At 35.4% G+C, this 19,765-nt stretch overlaps 1 protein-coding gene and 1 long non-coding RNA gene across 3 annotated transcripts; both read left to right on the top strand.

Annotated features, from left to right (window-relative positions):
• Window positions 1-3,526: 3,526 nt before the first annotated feature.
• On the top strand, window positions 3,527-10,452 carry LOC132861179 (uncharacterized). Its single transcript, XR_009649898.1, has 6 exons — window positions 3,527-3,598; window positions 4,822-5,028; window positions 5,134-6,119; window positions 6,197-6,263; window positions 7,623-7,791; window positions 8,910-10,452. It is a non-coding gene; the product is annotated as an uncharacterized LOC132861179 (long non-coding RNA).
• A 3,044-nt stretch (window positions 10,453-13,496) lies between these two features.
• LOC132860831 (cytochrome P450 2K1-like) lies at window positions 13,497-19,765 on the top strand. 2 transcript variants are annotated; one of them, XM_060892098.1, is made up of 9 exons: window positions 13,497-13,715; window positions 14,980-15,142; window positions 15,761-15,910; window positions 16,778-16,938; window positions 17,275-17,454; window positions 18,258-18,399; window positions 18,514-18,698; window positions 18,818-18,959; window positions 19,038-19,765. In XM_060892098.1, the coding sequence occupies exons 1-9, from the start codon at window positions 13,512-13,514 to the stop codon at window positions 19,232-19,234; spliced, it is 1,524 nt and encodes a 507-aa protein (XP_060748081.1). In that variant the 5' UTR covers window positions 13,497-13,511; the 3' UTR covers window positions 19,235-19,765. The 2 variants fall into 2 exon arrangements, with proteins under 2 accessions (XP_060748081.1, XP_060748080.1); XM_060892097.1 differs by having other exon boundaries at window positions 19,020-19,765.

Raw genomic sequence — 19,765 nt, 5'->3', positions numbered from 1 at the left:
TGGCTAATATTGGTACAAATTGACCGACAAGACAAGAGTTGTCCAGAGAAACAGAACTGTATTTGTATTTAGTTTGCTATGCAAATGAGGATTCTAAGAGAAAAAAGGTGATGTGAGACTTCTGATTATTTTGTTTTGTAACTAATGGCATTAAGCTTTATGACTTTTTATAAATAATAAACTTTAGAAAAGTGTGCCAACACAGTAGGAAATATTTCGGCTGGAAATTCTTCAAGGAAGCAATATGTTGGAAGATTAATATAAAAATTTTTTTACTTATAAAATGAATTATAAGAGGGGGCACGGTGGCTTAGTAGTTAGCTCGTTCGCCTCACACCTCCAGGGTTGGGGGTTCGATTCCCGCCTCCGCCTTGTGTGTGGAGTTTGCATGTTCTCCCCATTCCTCTGGGGTTTCCTCCAGGTACTCTGGTTTCCTTCCCCGGTCCAACGACATGCATGGTAGGTTGATTGGCATCTCCAGAAAATTGTCCGTAGTGTGTGAGTGTGTGAGTGAATGAGAGTATGTGTGCCCTGTGATGGGTTGGCACTCAGTCCAGGGTGTATCCTGCCTTAGATACACCTGAGATAGGTTCCCCGTGACCCGAGGTAGTTCGGATAAGCAGTAGAAAATGAGTGAATGAATGAATGAATTATAAGATAATTATAAGTTCACAGTTGACAATATAGGAAAGTCACTCAGATGAGTAAGTTTTTTCTCATGTAATCTCAGGGAGATTTTCCTTGCAAATGTTGACTCTGGCTTGCTCAGGGTTTTTTGACAGTGTCAGTGTACTGTCAGTTAAGGCTTCTGCCCATTATAAAATACTGGACATGTAGGGAGTAACAATGGGTTAATCTAAAAATGTAAACTATTTATATTGTTATTCTGAGTTAAGGCAAATCTTTATTTCTCATTTGTCACTTTAAACTTTTAATGACCTAATCATTGAATAAATTATTGTAAAACTAACTTAAATAAAGTAACCTTATTTTCTTGATCAGAGACTGAACAATGCACCATATTAAACTTGATTTGTGTCTTCTCCTCTAGGATCTCTGCTTTTCTCGATGCTTCCCTTAGGGAACATCATTAGAAGGCATAAGATTAGTTTCCACTGTTATGCTGATGATAAACAGTTATATATCTCATTAAAACCAGATGAAATAGCTAAATTGTCTATATTAACTGAGTGCAGAAATACTACTTATCGAAAAACCAGTACACAGAAGCTCTCACACTTCAACTTCCATTTAGAGGGATGTACTGTAACAGGGTTACCTGTTACCTCTTTTTCCTACTCTCTATTAGGGGGCAGCTGAGGGCTGAAACTCCAAGTATTTTCTCATGTTCCATTCTTGTGTTTGGGTTCTTCTTTTTTTTTGGTCATAATCATTCTTGTCTGAAACCTGATAACATTATAAAAGGATTCAAAAACTTATTTTTACACATTGTTGTTTGTGGTAATTCTTGGGAAATATATTAACATCTTTCTAATTAGGGTAAAATTAGTAGTTGGCAGCCCCGCCCTATTTTTCACATGTATAGCTACCTGCCTCTGTAGGGGGCAGGGGGTTATAGTACTGTTACTACTCGCTCCACAGTGAAAGACCTGGGTGTTATATTAGACAGCAACTTGTCTTTTGAAAATCATATCGTCAATATTACAAAAATAGCCTTCTTCCACCTTAAAAATATTGCCAAGTTGGGACTTTCCATTGCTTGGTTTTTATGTTTGTTTAAATTTGTATAAATTATAAAAGCAAACAACTTGATCCATATTCCATTCCAGTTGGTGGCAATAATACACCAATAACCTAGGTTGCCAACCGCCAATAAACACCAAAAAAGAAGTTGGGACTTTCGTAATCATCACCAGCACTCAATTTTCGCGCTCACCTCGTGCCCTACGGTTACCGGAGGAGGAGGAGGATCTCTAATGAGAGAGAGTAGAGGTGTGCTACATCCTTTTAATTAATTATTTGATTAATTAATTACTTTTAATTAATTGATTAATTAATTAATCCTTTTACATCCACGTTGCAAAATGGATAAGCTAGATTAGCTGTCTATATTTTCTTCACCATTAAAGTGTGGCCGGGCTGTCATTTTACTATGAAACTTTTAAGTTTTTAACTTTATTGTGTAGGTTTTATGCAGTTAAATAGTGTTTAACTTGACTGCCAAGCCATTAATGTTAGTTTACAGTGCACATGCTTTATTGCTGTGCATTTATTAGCTTGTGAAGTTTATATTTTTTTAAAGTTGAAAATGTTTATCTGTCACTTTTGTAATAATGAGAGCAGTACAATCCTGAGTTTTGTGCAGCATGTGAAATTGCATAGAAATGTGCCTAAATCAGGTTTTAGATGTGCTGTACCTGATTGCCCACATATTTTCACTTTTTCTTCATTGAAGTCCCACATATACAGAAATCACAGGGAACATCACCCGTCTGCTGCTAAAGAGCATCAGGCACAGATGTGTGATAAAACATTTAAATGCCATGTAGACTTTTGTGAAGTTCAATGTGGGACCCTAACACAGCTTTTGTCTCATTTAAAGAGCCATATTCAGTCAGGTCTGGAGATTCAGTGCCCATTTGGTTGCAACAGGACATTTAAGGTGAGATATACTTGCATCACATGTATCACGGACACATAAAATGTGCTCTGTAAACCATCTGATAGAGCCTGCTATGACCATGGAAACCCCAGTTTCAGATGTCGTGTCTGAGAGTGAGAGATCAGAAGTTGCAGAGCAAAATCTTTCTGAAGTTGTGGATGAATCTCTTTTTCTAAGAAATTTAACCCTCTTCTATCTGAAACTGCAAGCTAAATTGCTATTGCCTGAGTATACCATTCAAGGCATTGTTGAAGACTTTGCTTGAATTACCAGAGGAAAGGATTAATGATGTGATTGATCAGTTGTCTAGGGAGGATTTGCTGACAGCTTGTAATAGTGGAGTTCTAAGTACAGCACAGAGGAGAAAGACTACTTTCAAGCAAGATTTCCACTATGTTGAGCCAGTCCCTATTTTTTTAGGAGTCAGTGAAAAAAATGGGAAAGAGTACTTTGCTCAATATGTCCCAGTTAAAAAGACCATCAGTGCTCTGTTTCAGTGCCAGTCTGTGAGGGATCAATATGAACAGATGATCAACAAAATGATCTGTTTCGGGATGTAAAGGATGGTAAGAATTTTTCTGAAAATTCTCTCTTTCAAACTGATCCATCATCTCTGGGTTTGATCATTTACCAGGATTCATTTGAGGTGGTAAATCCGTTAGGCTCAGCTAGAAAAAAACACAAATTACTGGCAGTTTATCTTACCTTGTCTGATATTTTACCTCACAACAGGTCAAACATAGACCACATGCAACTTGTTCTTTTGTGTAATGAGCAAGATTTTAAGTACTTTGGACCAACTCATGTTTTTAGGTCACTAGTTGAAGATCTCAAAGATCTTGAGGAGAATGGCGTTGTGGTGAATGAGGGCAAAACTTTGAAAGTTTCTTTGTGTTCCATCGTAGGTGACAACCTGGGATCCCACATGATTGGTGGTTTTGTCGAGAACTTTAGCCGAAGCCTACATTTCTGCAGGTATTGCACCATTGAGAGAGACTGATTCCATGCCACACCTTTAGAACCTGCTATGAAGCGAACTGTGGAGTCTTACGAGAGAAACATTCAGGAACTTGCTACCTTAGGCGATGAATGTATTTAGCTCTCCTTTTAATCTGCTGAATTCTTTTCATGTTTGTCAGCCTGGCTTGCCCCCCTGCCTTGGACATGACCTCTTTGAGGGTGTTGTGGCATCTGATCTTAAGTTGTACATTGATTACTTGGTAAATCAAGAAAAATTCTTTACTTTCACAGAGCTTAATTGCTATATTAAACAGTTTAAGTACACAGGAAATGATGCTGCCAATAAACCAGCTGAGGTTAACTCGGGGAGTGAGAAGCTTTGTGGTCACGCTGTTCAGAACTGGTGTCTTCTAAGACTTTTACCAGTTATTGTTGGACACCGAATTAAGGATCCAGAATCAGAAGGGTGGCAGCTCGTTCTACTCCTCAGACAAATTGTAGACCTAATTTGTGCACCAGCAATACTGGCAGATCAGGTTGCTTATCTGAAAGTGCTCATTGATGAGGACATTCATTTTAGGTATGTGACTTTCCCTTCTAAGCCTCTCAAGCCTAAACATCACTACTTGTGCCAGAGCTTATAAAACAATTTGGACCACTCATTCACTTATGGACTATGCAGTTTGAGACCTAACATACCTATTTTAAACAATGTGCTAGAAAATTGCACAACTTCAAAAATGTATGTATGTGCAACACTTGCAGAAAGGCACCAGCTTCTCCAAGCCTATTTAAGTGCTGGAAACCTCTTTCAGCTTTCTGTGCAAGTTGAAAAAGGCTCTGAATTTTATTCTTGTGATTTTAACGAAGCGATCAGGGAATCAGTTGATCATTTTGATTTTCAGCCAGGCAATACATTAGTAGCTACTGAAATCACTTTGAAAGGAACAAAGTACAGGAAAGGCATGGTTGTTCTTTTGGCCAGTAATGATGAGGGTTTGGAGGTTGGCAGAATTAAACTGATTCTTGTTCACCAGAATTCTGTGGTTTACTTTGTGTCTGAGAAACGGTATGCTGTGCGGTTGGTGGATTTGGGTATATACTGCATAACAGATGAGGACCCAAGACATGTCTGTGTACTTCAAGAGGATCTATTAGATTATTACACTCTACAGGAGTATAACACATGTGGCTTGTCTGTGATTGTGTTACACCACTCTTTTTTCCATCTTTTTAAGGTATGTCTAATTTAGAGGAAATAAAACTTGCCATCTCCTCTTCATTACCTGGTCTCTCTGATGAAAAGCTTCAAAAATTTATCCATGGTCTTTCTGCTATTGGTGTTGAGACAAAAGATGACCTCCGGTATGTCAAAGAAGAAGACCTCATGGAATTCCTCAGGCCTATACAATGCCGCAAACTACTGAATGCATGAAAAAATGAAGGTATGTTTTATTTGATTTGATTTAAAATTACTAATGTCCATTTGTCTCATATTGTAAAATGTTTCATGTTCAAATTTTTTTATTTTATTTGGTTATTTGTGTTAGAACAATCCAGCTGCTCGACTCCCCAACGATCATCGCGTCAAGTTCTTTCGGATATATCAAGACCAGGATCAGAGAGTTCAAGTTCTACACCATCTCGTTCTACTGCTTGCTTTTCAGCATCTTGCGCCTGGGCTGAAACATTTAAGGTGCCTTGGGAAGTCATGCCTTCCGAAATTAAACTGGCCATTGCAAATAAAAAAAGACCATCACCAGCTGATTGAAGGAAGCTAGTAAGAATGTTAGTGGATAACATGCAAAAACATGAAGTAAACCCATCAAAGGCACAGTGTCAGATTGTAGTGCAGAATATTGTTAAGCAGTACCCGGACAGCTTTGCTGATGTTCTGTCTGATGGAACAAAAATAGGTAGTGGGTATGCCTCTTTGCTCTTGCAAGTGTTGTACATGTAAACAGAAACAACACTTTAGCTCGTCGGAGAAAAGAATGACTACGATCATCGTGTAGAACCATAAGTCAGAGCTCAAGAATGCTGGCTGATCAATATGGTTGTGTCAGTTGGCAGCCTGAGGAGTTTCCTGTAGGAGAAAATGATGACACTCTAGAAGAGAAGCGCAAGCAAATGGTGCAAATGGTGCTGCTTCATTCTACTGAAGGAATGTCTGGAGCCAATAGAGGAGAACTTCACAAGTTGATGGAGGTCACATATTAGCGTCAGTGCCGTGATATAAACGCCACTCCACCACTGTCTGAACTAAAGAACTCATGGCCTTACCTGTTTTGTCTGAAGGGGATCTTTTTACATTTCCAATTGCTTACTGATATCTCACTGCTACAAAAAATCATGGAGAGCATTGAAGGGAAAGGAAAGAGGATTCTAAGATTTCTTTCAAGAAAAGCCAACAAACAAAGAGGTGTGTGCTGTTCTGTTAAAGTATCAAGAGGCAAATTCTCTGGTCCTGTGCATCTTGAAACTCTTAATGGCCGATTTCAAAGTGAGAACAGAATCGCTTCTAATTGAAGCTGATGTAAGTATAACATTTAGATTTTTAATGTCTTAAATATTTAATTGCAAATATTTAATGCAAAATTAAGTTTTTCTTAGGCAGCAGCAACTGCAGCCAACATGGAAAGAGAGGGATTACCGGATTCACCCGCACTGATCATCCAAGGTTTGTTGCTTTACTTTGTGTCTGTCTCCATCAATTATGTGCTTTCTAGCTATTGTACCCCTTTGTCCTGTACTGTTTTTTTTTTCTTCTCACTTTAATGGCCATTTTAAAAATTGATTTTTGCCACCTCTGTTCCTGTATTCTATTTCACAATTATATTCTCATTCCTATATTAACAAAAATCCTTATTAGTAACATTAGTCTTCATTATAAATCCCATAGTGTATAGTGTCTATCTAAAAATTAAAAATTACATCATGATTTTGTCACGGACGTGGGGATAAAAACGGACCCAAGTGCAGGATAGCGTAACAGAAACGGGGATTTATTAACAAAAAAAACACCGAACAGGAACACGGACTCATGACAGGACAACAACAAAAGACAACAGAGGATTCCGTGCTGCACAAGGCAACGCAGCTCAACTAAATAGTACTAATAATGATCATGACACATGAGGGACGTGAACACAGAACATAAACAAAAAGGCACATGGCCAAAGTCCGGGCAGAGTCCTGACAGATTTACTCACCCACAAGCCATCCCAGGTGTATATGACTTTTTTCTTTCAGACAAATACAATCAGTTGTTTTAAAGAATGTCCTGGCTCTTCCAAGCTTTAAAATGGCAGTGAATGGATGATGAGATTTTAAAGATCTAAAAAGTGCATCATCCATCATAAAAGTAATCCAGTAAAAAGAAATTCCAGGGGTAAATAAAGACCCTCTGAAGCGAAGCAATGTGTTTGTAAGAAAAATATACATTGTTGAACTAGTCGACTTATGCCAAAAGAAAGTAACTCCCTACATGATGTATGACGTAGGAGTAGTGTAAGCTTTAACGCCTCTCGTAACAAATAGGGCTGTGTAACAAACTCAAGGTCTTCTCTTATATCAAAATCCTCAGAAATTTGTCTTTAAAAATTCTTGTTTTAGAGTTCTAATTTGAGTTTTTTTGTTGTTTTTTGCTCTATCCTCTGCGCTTCCGTGTTCTTCGTTACGTCAGGTTGGAGTTCACTCCTTCGCCATAAATATGCTGAAAAGTAAATATTTTAATTTATGTGGTTTTAAATATGGATATTTTTGATCGATGATCGATGGATGCACTTTTTGGGCTTCAAAATCTTGCCTGTTATTCACTACCATAATAAAGCTGAGAAGAGCTAGGACATTTTTTTTTTTTTTTATGTAACTCCGATTGTATTTGTCTGAAAGAAGAAAGTAATTTACTCCTAGGATAGCGCGAGTAAATCATGGTAATTTTCACTTCATTTAATTCTGTTCAGACTATCCCTTTAACATGAGCTATACAACACTTATTAATCTATGCCCTGCCATATTCTTATTTTATTTTTTATAGGTGAATCCATGACCCCAAGCAAGTGGATGTTGTCCTTTGAGAGGGAAGTTGTCCTGGGCCCATTTTCAGAGGCATTTGTTGAGGGCCTGGCAGCATTGTTTGCGACCTATTACAACTTAAATCTTGCTTATTAGGATGATGCTGCATGCACGCTGGAATTTATTCAGAGGTATTTCAGAGCATAAAATCTTACTCAATATTTATTGTTACTTTCACATTTTTTTTTTTTACCTTTTTTTTTAGGTTTTCAATTTAGGATAGTTTATCAGAATTAGATATTTTATGGAAAAGTTTTCTAATGAACAACAAAAAATTGCTAACCACATACTGAATAGAGAATTATTTTATTCACTGCATGTTACTAAAAAGTGCAAGGTGCATCTGGATTAAAAACTAGACGAGCACAAGCAGATGCTTCAAGTTGCTTTTCTCAGTACTTCCATTCCAGCAAACATTCACTCTTTTTTCATTGTAGACTATTTAAGAATAATCACCGGGATTCAATTAGCAAGAGTAGAATGCCAAGAGTATAGCAGTTAAGTATAGCACAACTGTAGCAAATAATCTATTATAAATATGCAAATAATTTAAATACCAAAAACAATGCAAAAACCATATAAAAAATAAAAGAAATTATTATGATGACTAAAATAACAATGACAGATAATTGAAAAGAATAACAATTCTATAATGTCCCATGTTTTATAATTCTATAATGTCCCATGTCCCAACTTTTTTGGAGTGTGTTGCAGCCATCAATATCTAAACTTGTTTATTTATTAAATACAAATAAGTTGGTCAGTGAAAATATTGGAAATATTTTCTTTGTACGTTTTTTTTTTCCAGTTAAAGTTGAAAGAGTATTGACATCACAGATTCCAGATTTTATTGCATTTTACAAAATGTGGTTGCACTTCCAATACAGTACAACTACTTTATCTTAAATCTCTTAAGGAGATCATTTAACAGCTGTATAATCACTGCAGTCTTCCTGCAGACAATGCACTAGATGCAGTGGATTGCAGTGTGCAATGATTTACATGTTCTATAGCCAAATCTTTAGAAATGCGATTTTAAATCTGTATAATAATATAATCTGTACATTTTGTTTATTGTAAACATGGAAGGCTAAATATTTTTACATTAATTTCTGATAAAATTAAATATGACCCTAACTCTTCATTGAAATTAAATGTAATTTGAATTGTATGACTAATTTTGTATTTTATTTTTAAGTGTATAATGTTTTTGATAATTAGATGGTGTGTGTGTGTTTTTTTTCCACAGAGGACTTGTGGGCATCAACCCGGAAACAAGAAAAAGCGAGACAAGAAAATGCATGGAATGAACGCACATGTACAGTATGCACACTGTTGCGTAAACTAATGGACTTTGAATGGCTTGTCATTTAAAGTATTCCAATAGAATTGCTACCAGAGACTGACCCGATTTCCAAGTTCATATTCTTGCCTTTAAGGTAGGCACAGTTCAGACCATTTCTTTAGTTTATGACTTTAGAACAATCACTTTAGGAATGTGTGCACTGCATAGTTAGTATTTAAGTGCTGCTGTTCTTTTGCCTTACATTTAATGTGCAATCTCCTTTTTTTTCTCTCCATTGTTTCTCCAAATACATTTTGGCATCAGGTTATGTTAAATAGCCATTATTGCACAATAAATTTGTTATATTAATGAACCAAGGCTAAAGCCTTGCATTTAATGTGCAATCTCCTTTTTTTATTGTTTCACCAAATAGATTTTGGAATCTGGTTATGTTAAATAGCCATTACAATAAATTTATGTTAATGAACCTGTTATTGTGAGTTTTATTTGACAAAAATGCTTTAACTTACAGCAAACAAATAGTGAATTGAATTCCACATCAGATGCTCTAATTTACTGTAAAATGTATAGCAGTACATGTAAGTTCATTGTTGCTCTTGTAATTTCACTTGCATTCATAAACATTATTTCGACTTTAATTTTAGTTACAGCTGTAAAAATGTACAGCATATATACATGTATATAAGGCAGTGTGCTGTGTTTTTTACAGTACAATTGTAGTTAATGATTTACAGTAGTCTTGGAAATATTACAGTATTACTGGCAACCAAAGTTGCCAGTAAGTTACTGTAAATTTTACAGTTAATTTTTTACAGTGAGGACAAGAAAATGTGACCATATAACCCCAATTTTATCATCTCTACACTGGCTACCTGTTATTTTTAGAATTGATTACAAACTGCTGCTACGTACAAGGCTCTTAATGGTTTAGCGCCCATGTATCTAACTAGTCTTTTAACATGTTACAATCCTTCATGCTCTCTGAGAATAGTCAGACACACTTTCACAGTTTAAATGTAGATTAAAAACTTATCTTTTAGTCAAGCGTACATAAAATACTTCCTATAATCTTGTGCTATAATACATCTGACCAAATGCACATTATCATCTAGTGCTTGCTAATATTATGAACAGCAGATATGTTAATCCCTCTCCACTGCTTCTTTCTTTCTACCCACCCCGAGGCATCCAGAAATTGTACCAGCTCTGACTGTCTTGCGACAATTTTCCCAGAGAAACCGAAGTACCCGGAGGAAACCCCCGAGGCACGGGGAGAACATGCAAACTCTACACACACAAGGCGGAGGCGGGAATCGAACCCCCAACCCTGGAGGTGTGAGGCAAACGTGCTAACCACTAAGCCACCGTGCCCCCCTGGGATAAATACAAACACATTTAAAAATATGTAATATTAATCTTGAATTTTGTAATATATTAATCTTTATATTATTCTTATAATAACCTTTTGTTCTATGTTTATGTTATGTAAAGCTGCTGTGAGACAAAGTCAATTATAAAAAGTGCTAAACAAATAAATACATTTAAATGTGAATTTGTTTCAACCATAATTTGCATACTGATTTCATTGCAACAAATTACACAGAAAATAGCAGCAGTGAAATGAATCCACTCAATACAATTTTTATAATTTACATGTATTTTGTTAACAGGTTTCGACATGTCACTGTAATGCAGACAAAGGAACACCTGAAAAGTTTTTTGCAAGTGAAATATGATCTGAGTTCTTCTCTGTAAAACAGCAAACTTGGGAAAATGGGAAAAGTGTGTAAACAAAGTAAAAAGAATGAGAGCCTACTGTTTTGGCGTGAGTCAACTAGAATGAATTTGAGTGAAATCACCTCAGAATGTTAACGTAACGATAAAACTGAAATCATTTTATTTCGACCTGGTGGTACCATTAATACTCCTGATGTAGATCTGGGTGACTTAAAGTCATTTGTGAAGCCTGTTGTTAAAAACCTGGGGGTTTTAATGGACGGTGACTTTAAACTAGAAAAACAGATTAATTTGGTAGTTAAATCGTGTTTTTATCAGTTAAGGCAATTATCTAAAGTCAAGTCATTTGTATCTTTTACTGATTTTGAGAGGGTCATCCATGCTTTTATATCATCCCGCCTGGACTATTGTAATAGTCTCTATGTAGGCATTGGTGAGGCATCTCTAACACGTTTGCAGAGGGTACAAAACGCAGCTGCACGTTTATTAACGGGACACGCAAACGAGAACACATTACACCTATATTGGCTTCCCTTCATTGGTTGCCCATTCATTGTAGAATTGATTTCAAGATTTTACTTTTAGTTTTTAAATCATTAAATAACATTGGTCCTAAATATCTCTCAGATCTATTAAAGCCATATGCTCCATCCAGAGCACTTAGGTCTGCTGGGTATGGGGTCAGAATTGTTTCGTTATTCTGAATAAATATATTATGATCCACAAATAAATATAAAGAGTTTCACAAATATTTTTTAAATTTGTGAAATTTGTAACATATATTTACGGTTTGCTTATTGTGCATTTGTTGATTTAAAAAATATTTGTGAAACTCTTTATATTTATTTGTGGATCATAGTATATTTATTCAGAATAACGAAACAATTACACGGTCACACAAAGCATAATATGATTTATAGCAGTCATAAAAATGTAATCAAGTTCACCTGAACTAGGCGGCGCTAGTTAAGTTTGTTTACTTACATTTAAACTCTTCCCTTTCTTCACTGGGGTAATATTTTAGAAAACAAATATTTTTCATAAATCCCCAAGAATCCAAGGAAATGGAATATCCAAGCCTTTTAATCCAAAACGCTTTGCTCGCCTCACAATAATTACGTTTCTGACTGAAAACTGTAAACAGTAGTTCACTTCCCGTCCATTCATTCGGCTCTCACTTCTCATTGGAGGCTTATAAAACTATAAAACACTTGGGTGTCAGATTTGTATTCCAGAGTCTTAGCAATCAAACAAGCCCTCTCATGAGCCAATAGGTGCCCGTAGGGCAGAGATAGACAGCTTAGGAGCAAATGATGGCTCTCCATTCTATTCGGAACACCCTCCATTTGTTTGACAGTTGTTCCAGCCAGTAGCAATTTCATGATCTGGGACCCTGATATCTCTTTAGCGAATAAGGAGACGATTCCAATGAGATGCGACATGGGCCATCTAGCAAGAGGGGGGTGCCAGCTAGAGCCGTGTGAAGACAGTCATTACGCAATTCTCGAGCTTTATTGCGCAATCCTAGAGCACACACACAGAATTCCTGTTTTTTTTGAGCAGATACTACTGCCTAGTGGTCTAGGCAAAAGGTTATAGGCCTTTGAAACTCTTGTTTACTCTTGTAAACAAGGTTTATTTGGGGCCAAAAAACAAAAACGCACAGACATCTGTAGAAAAAAATCCATATAAAATCCATTTTTGAGTCTTTTGACTTCAAACTTTTTCTGGTGAAAGCTAAGACATGTGGCTATGACCTTGAGTTTGTCTTTAGCTCCTGACATGTGTTTACAGTAGTGTATTTTAGTCAGTTTACAGAAAAATGATTTGGGTGGAAATGAAACCCTCCATTCTAGCCTCTGTAACTCTGTGTCAGTAAGGCCTAGAATCACCCTGACACTTGTATCAGAAACTAGAGATTGTCTTCTTTCCAATTTGACATTCACACCCCTGAGTGTCAAAGTATATGGGAGCTGTACCATTTTTTAGTTGGGTATGTCATTTAGGCGAAAATCATGAAATCTAGGCCGTTCAATAAAAGGTTTTAAGATACCTGATAAACAGAGTAATATAAAACAGCATTTTATATTGCTAAATTGAAATGAAATTAATTAAGTGGGATGTCAATACTAGTGGGATGTCAATAGCTAAATTCCAATAAATTATTCTACCTTCTTCCTAGTACATGCTCTCTCTCTCTCACTCTCTCTCTCTCTCGCTCTCTCTCTCTCCTAATAGTTGAGCAATACCAACTTGTGCAACAGAGAGGGGGTTTTATCTGATTTATTATGACAATCAATACTGATAATCGATTCAGAATACCAATAAGGCTACTAATTAAATTATTTCTACATGTTTAAGTTGATAATGATATAAATATTGTTCTACTACATCAAGTGAGGCTATTTCAAATAAAACCAACTAAAAACTTGTGGAATACTCTATGTAATCGTAGTTACCCATTCAATGCAAGCTTTCTTTTATGGATATCTGTTACTAAGATTATAAGTAAATAATTAAATATGTTCAATAAATTAAAATGAGATCCACAAATAAAACATTTATTCACAAAAAATAAATGAAATGCACAAATACCAACTAAAATGTATAAATGAATAAAATTTGATTTTTATTGTGTGTGTGTGTCTGCCTGGCATTTATTCAAACACAGCTCCACCCCTGTTTCTTTACCACACCCAGCCAACCAAAGTCACTACAAATGTTGCAATCCAAGTAGTTTGTTTTTATGTTTGCTACTTTCTACTTGTTTAATGTAGAAGACGTTTGACTCACGTTACCTATTTAGCAATGACTTCGGTGGAAGCCCTTTTCATGCCACCTACAGCTACTGGCATCTTGTTTGCTATTGTGTTTCTGCTGATTGTTTATCTCCTTTTTTCTGATGCCAGCTCTCAGGAAGAAAACAAAGAGCCTCCGGGTCCTAAACCACTGCCTCTTCTGGGAAACATGCTGCAGGTGAACCTCAAGAGACCATACCTGACTCTATGTGAAGTGAGTGTCTTGATTGTTGTAGTCCCTTTTTAGGGCCTGAGCACCGAATGGTGCGAAGCCCTATTGTTTTTGCTCGGGAGTATTATTAGGGCCTGAGCACCGAATGGTGCGAAGCCCTATTGTTTTTGCTCGGGAGTATTATTAGGGCCCGAGCACCGAATGGTGCGAAGCCCACCATTCGGTGCTCGGGCCCTAAATATTACAGTTAAGTGTATAATGTAGGGCTACCTGTTTTCAAAATAGCTTTAATCCTTCTTGGAATGCTGTCCTGCATATCATGCATATGTTGAGCCATCCCTCAAGAATAAAAACTTCCAGTTCTTTGACGGATAATGAAGACTGTTATTTACTTCATACACTGAAGAAAATGTTTGACTTGCAGTAAATCTTTGATTTATTGGGGATGTCATATATACTTATACTAAGTAAATAAGTATACTACTGTATGTACTAAGGCTGGTTGTGAACTAGTTTTTTAGTTTTGCTTGATTTCCATTAGCCAAGCTTTGTAGTCCTTGTATTTTATGTAAAACAGAACTCCTTGTAATTGGCCATAGTGCACACTAAATCTGTCCACAGTGCTTTTCATCAAAATGTAATTTAATTGCTAGTAAAAATAATTTTAACAAATATCTGATATATTAGATTAAATAATATTAAAATAATCAGTAGTGGTTGTGTTACTTCCTTACAGTTACAAAGGTTTGGGTTCAGGCCTGAGTGGGTGAGCTTGTGGTAGTTTTATTTTAGTAAAATAAATAAATAGTAAAATTCTAATTCAAATTAGTTCATTTACATGGAACCAGTTTCTATAATTGTAAGTAAATTCAATGCAAAACCACAGATATAAAATCTAAACTTATCTAAAATAATATGAACATTAAATACAATCCAAAAACAATCTGGTCATAAAATTATTCCAATAACAAGAAACAAAAATCAGTTATGTAACTTATTAATGTAACTGTTATAATCCACTATTTGTACTTGCACGTTAATGCTAAAGAACCAAATTCAGTTTATATGTTTTTTATATAAATGTATTTTATCTTTTTTCTGACATGCTGCTTAATTAGTTTGGTTAATTGTTGAGGTGTTTTTATTTGCAGTAATTTTAGTGTTAATTGTATTTTTTTTCTGTGGTCCATGTACCAATACTGGGCAAATGACAAAGAGCTTTAACTGCCCTAGCAAGTTAATCCACAAATATAAATCAAATAAAAAAAAATTCAAACTGACTTTTACTCTTTGATTCCTTTTGCAGATGTCAAAAAAATATGGATCAGTATTCACTGTGTATTTTGGGCCTAAGAAAGTTGTTGTCTTAGCTGGATATCAAACCGTCAAACAAGCACTTGTAAATAATTCAGAGGAATTCGGAAACAGAGATATCAGTCCCATTTTCTTTGACCTCAGCAAAGGACATGGTAAGAGAGTCATCAAAGTTGTTTAGCATGGTGTGTATGTGATTGTGTGTATGTGTGTGTATTTTATATACCATATTTTTCAATGGTTTCAATGGACATTCTAGGATTAATTTGCTTCCAAATTGATTATATTTTTTAGGGGAGAAGCTTGGTTTGTATAAATGTAAACACCGTGTTAATTTTGCATTCGTGAATAATTTCTACTTCAGAAACACACTCAGCCTCTGGTTCTTTTTTGTGCTTGTATTTTTGCCTGTAATGATGTATAACTGATGTAAAGCAATAAGAAGTACCATTTAAGCATCCTGCTTAAAAAAGAATTGTTGAAGGTGAAAGATTATCATTCCAGTCTTGGAATACTGAATTTATTTATTTATTTATTTATTTATTTATTTATTTATTTATTTATTCTAGTGCATTTAAAAGTTATTCCATATTTAAAAATGAGGAATTTATTCTCCGTTTATCTGTTTTCAGAATAGTCAACCTATTCATTAGGATTTATATATTATAGTTATTATGCATTAAATATATGATTTTTCAGGATATCTACCATTTAAGAAACTTAACCAATAAACTTCAAGATTTTCTCTTCATTAACTTCTCTTTCAATTTCAGGAATTCTGTTTAGCAATGGTGAAAGCTGGAAAGAAATGAGACGATTTTCTCTCACCACTCTTCGAGACTTTGGGATGGGCAAAAGAGGGAGCGAGGAGAAAATCATAGAAGAAACACACTATTTGAGGGAAATGTTGAAAGATTTACAGGGTAAAATCTTACAGTAAATTGACTTTAATGTCAGTTAAAATGTAGTCACTATTTCACTTTTATTTCAGCATATTCGATTGCTGCATAAAAGTCAAAATTCATTAAAATATATTAAAAAATGTATTGAATTAACAACCACAAAAACTGAAGTAATATTTAACTATAACTGTTTTAGCCACAGTGTAGGTTTTCTCATTAGGAATAATGTAGGTTTACAATGTAGGTTTTCTCATTAGGAATAAGACACAGATTACTGTCAGCTCTGTCATTAATACTATAAATCAGTAATAGGTACAGCTCTAATTTCTAATTTCAGATCTAATTCTCGGGTATTTACATTTAAAGCACTTATAAATGTACTTTACTTTTAAAGCATTTGTATGCAGTACCCTCTGAAATGTTAAAGAGGTCCTTATGTAATTTTATTTTTAGTTCATTATTTAATATACTTTGTAGACTGTTAACAATAACAATAAATTTTTCAACGACCAAATATTTGTGGACCTTATTATAATTATAACAGATGCTTTGAGTAAACTGACTTCAGTCCAGTCCTATATATTCAAATTCTATAAGGTTGGAAAGGTTGTGTTAAGGTTGGAAACCAGTTCAAATCAGGGTACCAAAATTAGCATTTTAGCAACATTAGAAAGAAGCACTTCTAACTTAGCAAAAAAGAAAACTTTTTTTATAAAAATATTTTTATAGAAATGTTTTATTTCTTTTTAAGACATCTGTATCACAAACATTACTATGATTAACTTTACATTTAATTTAGGTTGGTGTACTTCAGTAACTTTAATCATCAGATAATTAAATAATTAGATCATTTTTACAAAGGGATTTTTGTTGCTTACTACTTTACAGGGAAACCATTTGATACTTCACAGCCATTAAATTATGCCACCTCAAACATCATCTCAGCCATTGTCTATGGAAGCAGGTTTCAATACAGTGACCATCAGTTCAAAGAAATGGTTAAGCGGGCCAACGATAACATCAAGCTTGGTGGCTCACCTTCTATACAGGTAATATGCTCATCAACATAATTCTAAACATTCTAAAAGTCAATTTCTAGCACAGATAAAATGTTTAAAAGGGTGAAAGAACATGTAGTTCCAGCTGTGTAGAGGCAGCAACAAAGCAGGACCCAAAGAGCTTCAGAGGCTCAGTAAAGGCAGGTAGAATCTTCAGCACTGTCCTCAGCAGCTTAGAAACAGAGAACAAGACAGTCATCATCAATTAGATGGTTGGGACTATTTTACTGCTGCCTGCACTTGGGTCAAGCATTCGTACCTTGTACACATGCACATTTGTGACCTGCTATGTTTGAAGCATTAAGTAATTCTGCATTTTACTTGTAGATCTATAATATGTTTCCATGGCTTGGAGGTTGGCTAAAGGACTGGAAACTTATGATGTTAAACTTTGATCAAAATCTAAAACAAATAAAGGATCTTGTCATGAACTTGGAGGAGACTTTAAATCTTGAGGAAACCAGAGGCTTGGTTGACTCTTTTCTTATACGCAAAAAGAATTCTGAGGTAAATCCTGTGATGTGAAAAGAAATTTTGAGCATGTAAAGAGTTTTATATTTACTTAACTTTACTAAATTTGTGTGAGCTAAATAAGTAGTCATGAGTAATATGTAATAAATATAGTTTATAGTTACCCAGATTCAAGGATTTTAATTTAGTGTATGGGCTTTCCCCATAACTGGGATAGCGTAACATCTTTATTTGTTTTTCTTCTCAAACTAGGATTTTTAAAGCTAACTATGCACTTTAAAGGAAAGGATTTCACTGTGCTGTAATGTATATGTGAGAAAAATAATGACTTCTCTTTTAAATTGCATGAATCACTTTTACATTTAATGCTCCATATTCTACAAAAAAACAAAAGAGATCACTTTAGCTTGTTGCATACTGCAGAATGCATGAACCAGCATTTTTAGACACTATAAAATATATAATTGCCACTGTGCCCCAAAATTGAGGTTCAGCATAAGTGAAGAAAGGGAAAAAATTGATAACCATATTGTTGGCCTCTTCAGACCTCAAGACCACAAGGCAGAATTTTCAGCTGTAGGGTTTATCACTGTATGCATTCACCCCAAGAATAGAAATAAAATCTGTTCAAAAAATGAAACAATATTACTTTTAAATCCTTGTTCCAGTGCAATAATTATGTGTTACCAGAGAAAGTAACCTGTGGGATTTTAGATAAAGGTGGCATTCATGCATAAATCATTGTGTTCATTAGAAAAGAGTGTACTCAAATAATATAAAATATAATGACTGTTACACTGGCTAATGGTTACATACAGTATAATGATTCTGTTGGACAGAAATCTGGAGATAAAGACACCTTGTTTCATGAAGAGAATCTCATTATAACTGTCTCCAACCTGTTTGCTGCTGGTACTGACACCACTAGCACAACACTTCGCTGGTGCCTTCTGTTTATGGCCAAGTATCCTCAGATTCAGGGTAAAATTTCACACACTCAAATATTATCCACAGAATGACTGCTGCAGGTAGTTTACTGTTTGAATGTTAGTTTATAAAAACAAGTTTTTTTAAAAAAGTTTTTCTTATTTCTAGACCATGTCCAGGAAGAGATTGATGGAGTTCTCGGAGGTCGTCAGCCAGTGGTGGAGGACAGAAAGAATTTGCCTTACACAGATGCAGTGATCCATGAAACTCAGAGACTAGCTAACGTAGTACCCATGAGTATCCCCCACACCACTACTTGTGATGTTACATTCCAGGGCTTCTTCATCAAGAAGGTCAACCTGTTAATTTGGTGTTGTTATTGTTAATAAATTGTGTAGGATATAGTGGTATGTCCTAAGACTAATTAGATCAGACCAAACTTATTGACATGTAAAGTTCTTGTTCTCTGCAGGGTACCTGTGTGCTTCCTCTCCTGACATCTGTGTTGAAAGATGATACTCAATGGGAGAGCCCACAGAACTTTAACCCAGCACATTTCCTAGATGAGCAAGGCCGATTTGTTAAGAATGATGCCTTCATGCCTTTTTCTGCAGGTAGTTTGAAATGCTTTTGTTTGCTGAATGTTGTGCTCCATATTTCCGTTGGTTTCAAAGGTTCTTGTCTGATTTCAGGGCGCAGGGTGTGTTTGGGAGAGAGTCTGGCCAGGATGATACTCTTTCTCTTCTTCACCTCCTTACTGCAGCATTTCCGCTTCACTCCTCCACCAGGGGTGTCTGAGGATCAGCTGGACCTCACTCCAGCTGTGGGCTTTACATTAAACCCCTCTCCCCACAAGTTGTGCGCAGTTAGCCGTGCATCGCATGAGTGAATATATATTCTTAAGACCCAATGCAGAATATAAATTTTTAAGACCCAATTTACATTCAAAGAATATTCTTAATTTTAGTTTTGTTTAGTTTATTTCTAAAGCACATTTACACAACTGAAGTTAACCAAAGTGCTGGACATCCCAACATAAAAAAGTAAAACAACACAAAGAAAAAGAAAACCCAGGCATATCCAAACTGTGTTAAATGACAAAGAATAAAAATATGTTTTTAGACAAGATTTTAAAGATAGACAATGGCAATGAATTACAGAGCTTGGGAATAGCAACTGCAACAGCAATGCTTAATCACCCCTATGCTTCATGTTGTCCCTAGAGCAAGTTATTTGCAGACCTAAGGGACCTTGATGGAACACTAAAACTTTAAAAACAATCAAAAAACGCACTGGAAGCCATTTAAGAGAGGCTAGGATAAGAGAAATATGATCATTCGTACACATTCAAACATTTTTGTTTAAAATGTCAATATAGTTTTATGTAGCTAATATGCTGAATAATAAATTTTATAAGACA

This window comes from Tachysurus vachellii, chromosome 18 (genome assembly GCF_030014155.1).
Source record: "Tachysurus vachellii isolate PV-2020 chromosome 18, HZAU_Pvac_v1, whole genome shotgun sequence".
In the NCBI taxonomy this organism is placed as follows: Eukaryota; Metazoa; Chordata; class Actinopteri; order Siluriformes; family Bagridae; genus Tachysurus; species Tachysurus vachellii.
This window is presented reverse-complemented; position numbering and strand designations above follow the sequence as displayed.

Bases quoted from the DNA above. Each gene is read 5' to 3' on its own strand.
- LOC132860831 (XM_060892097.1), top strand. From the start codon at position 13,512: ATGACTTCGGTGGAAGCCCTTTTCATGCCACCTACAGCTACTGGCATC. The intron at 15,143-15,760 runs GTAAGAGAGTCA...TTTCAATTTCAG, and splicing joins TGACCTCAGCAAAGGACATG to GAATTCTGTTTAGCAATGGT. The intron at 18,960-19,019 runs GTAGTTTGAAAT...TTGGTTTCAAAG, and splicing joins CTTCATGCCTTTTTCTGCAG to GTTCTTGTCTGATTTCAGGG.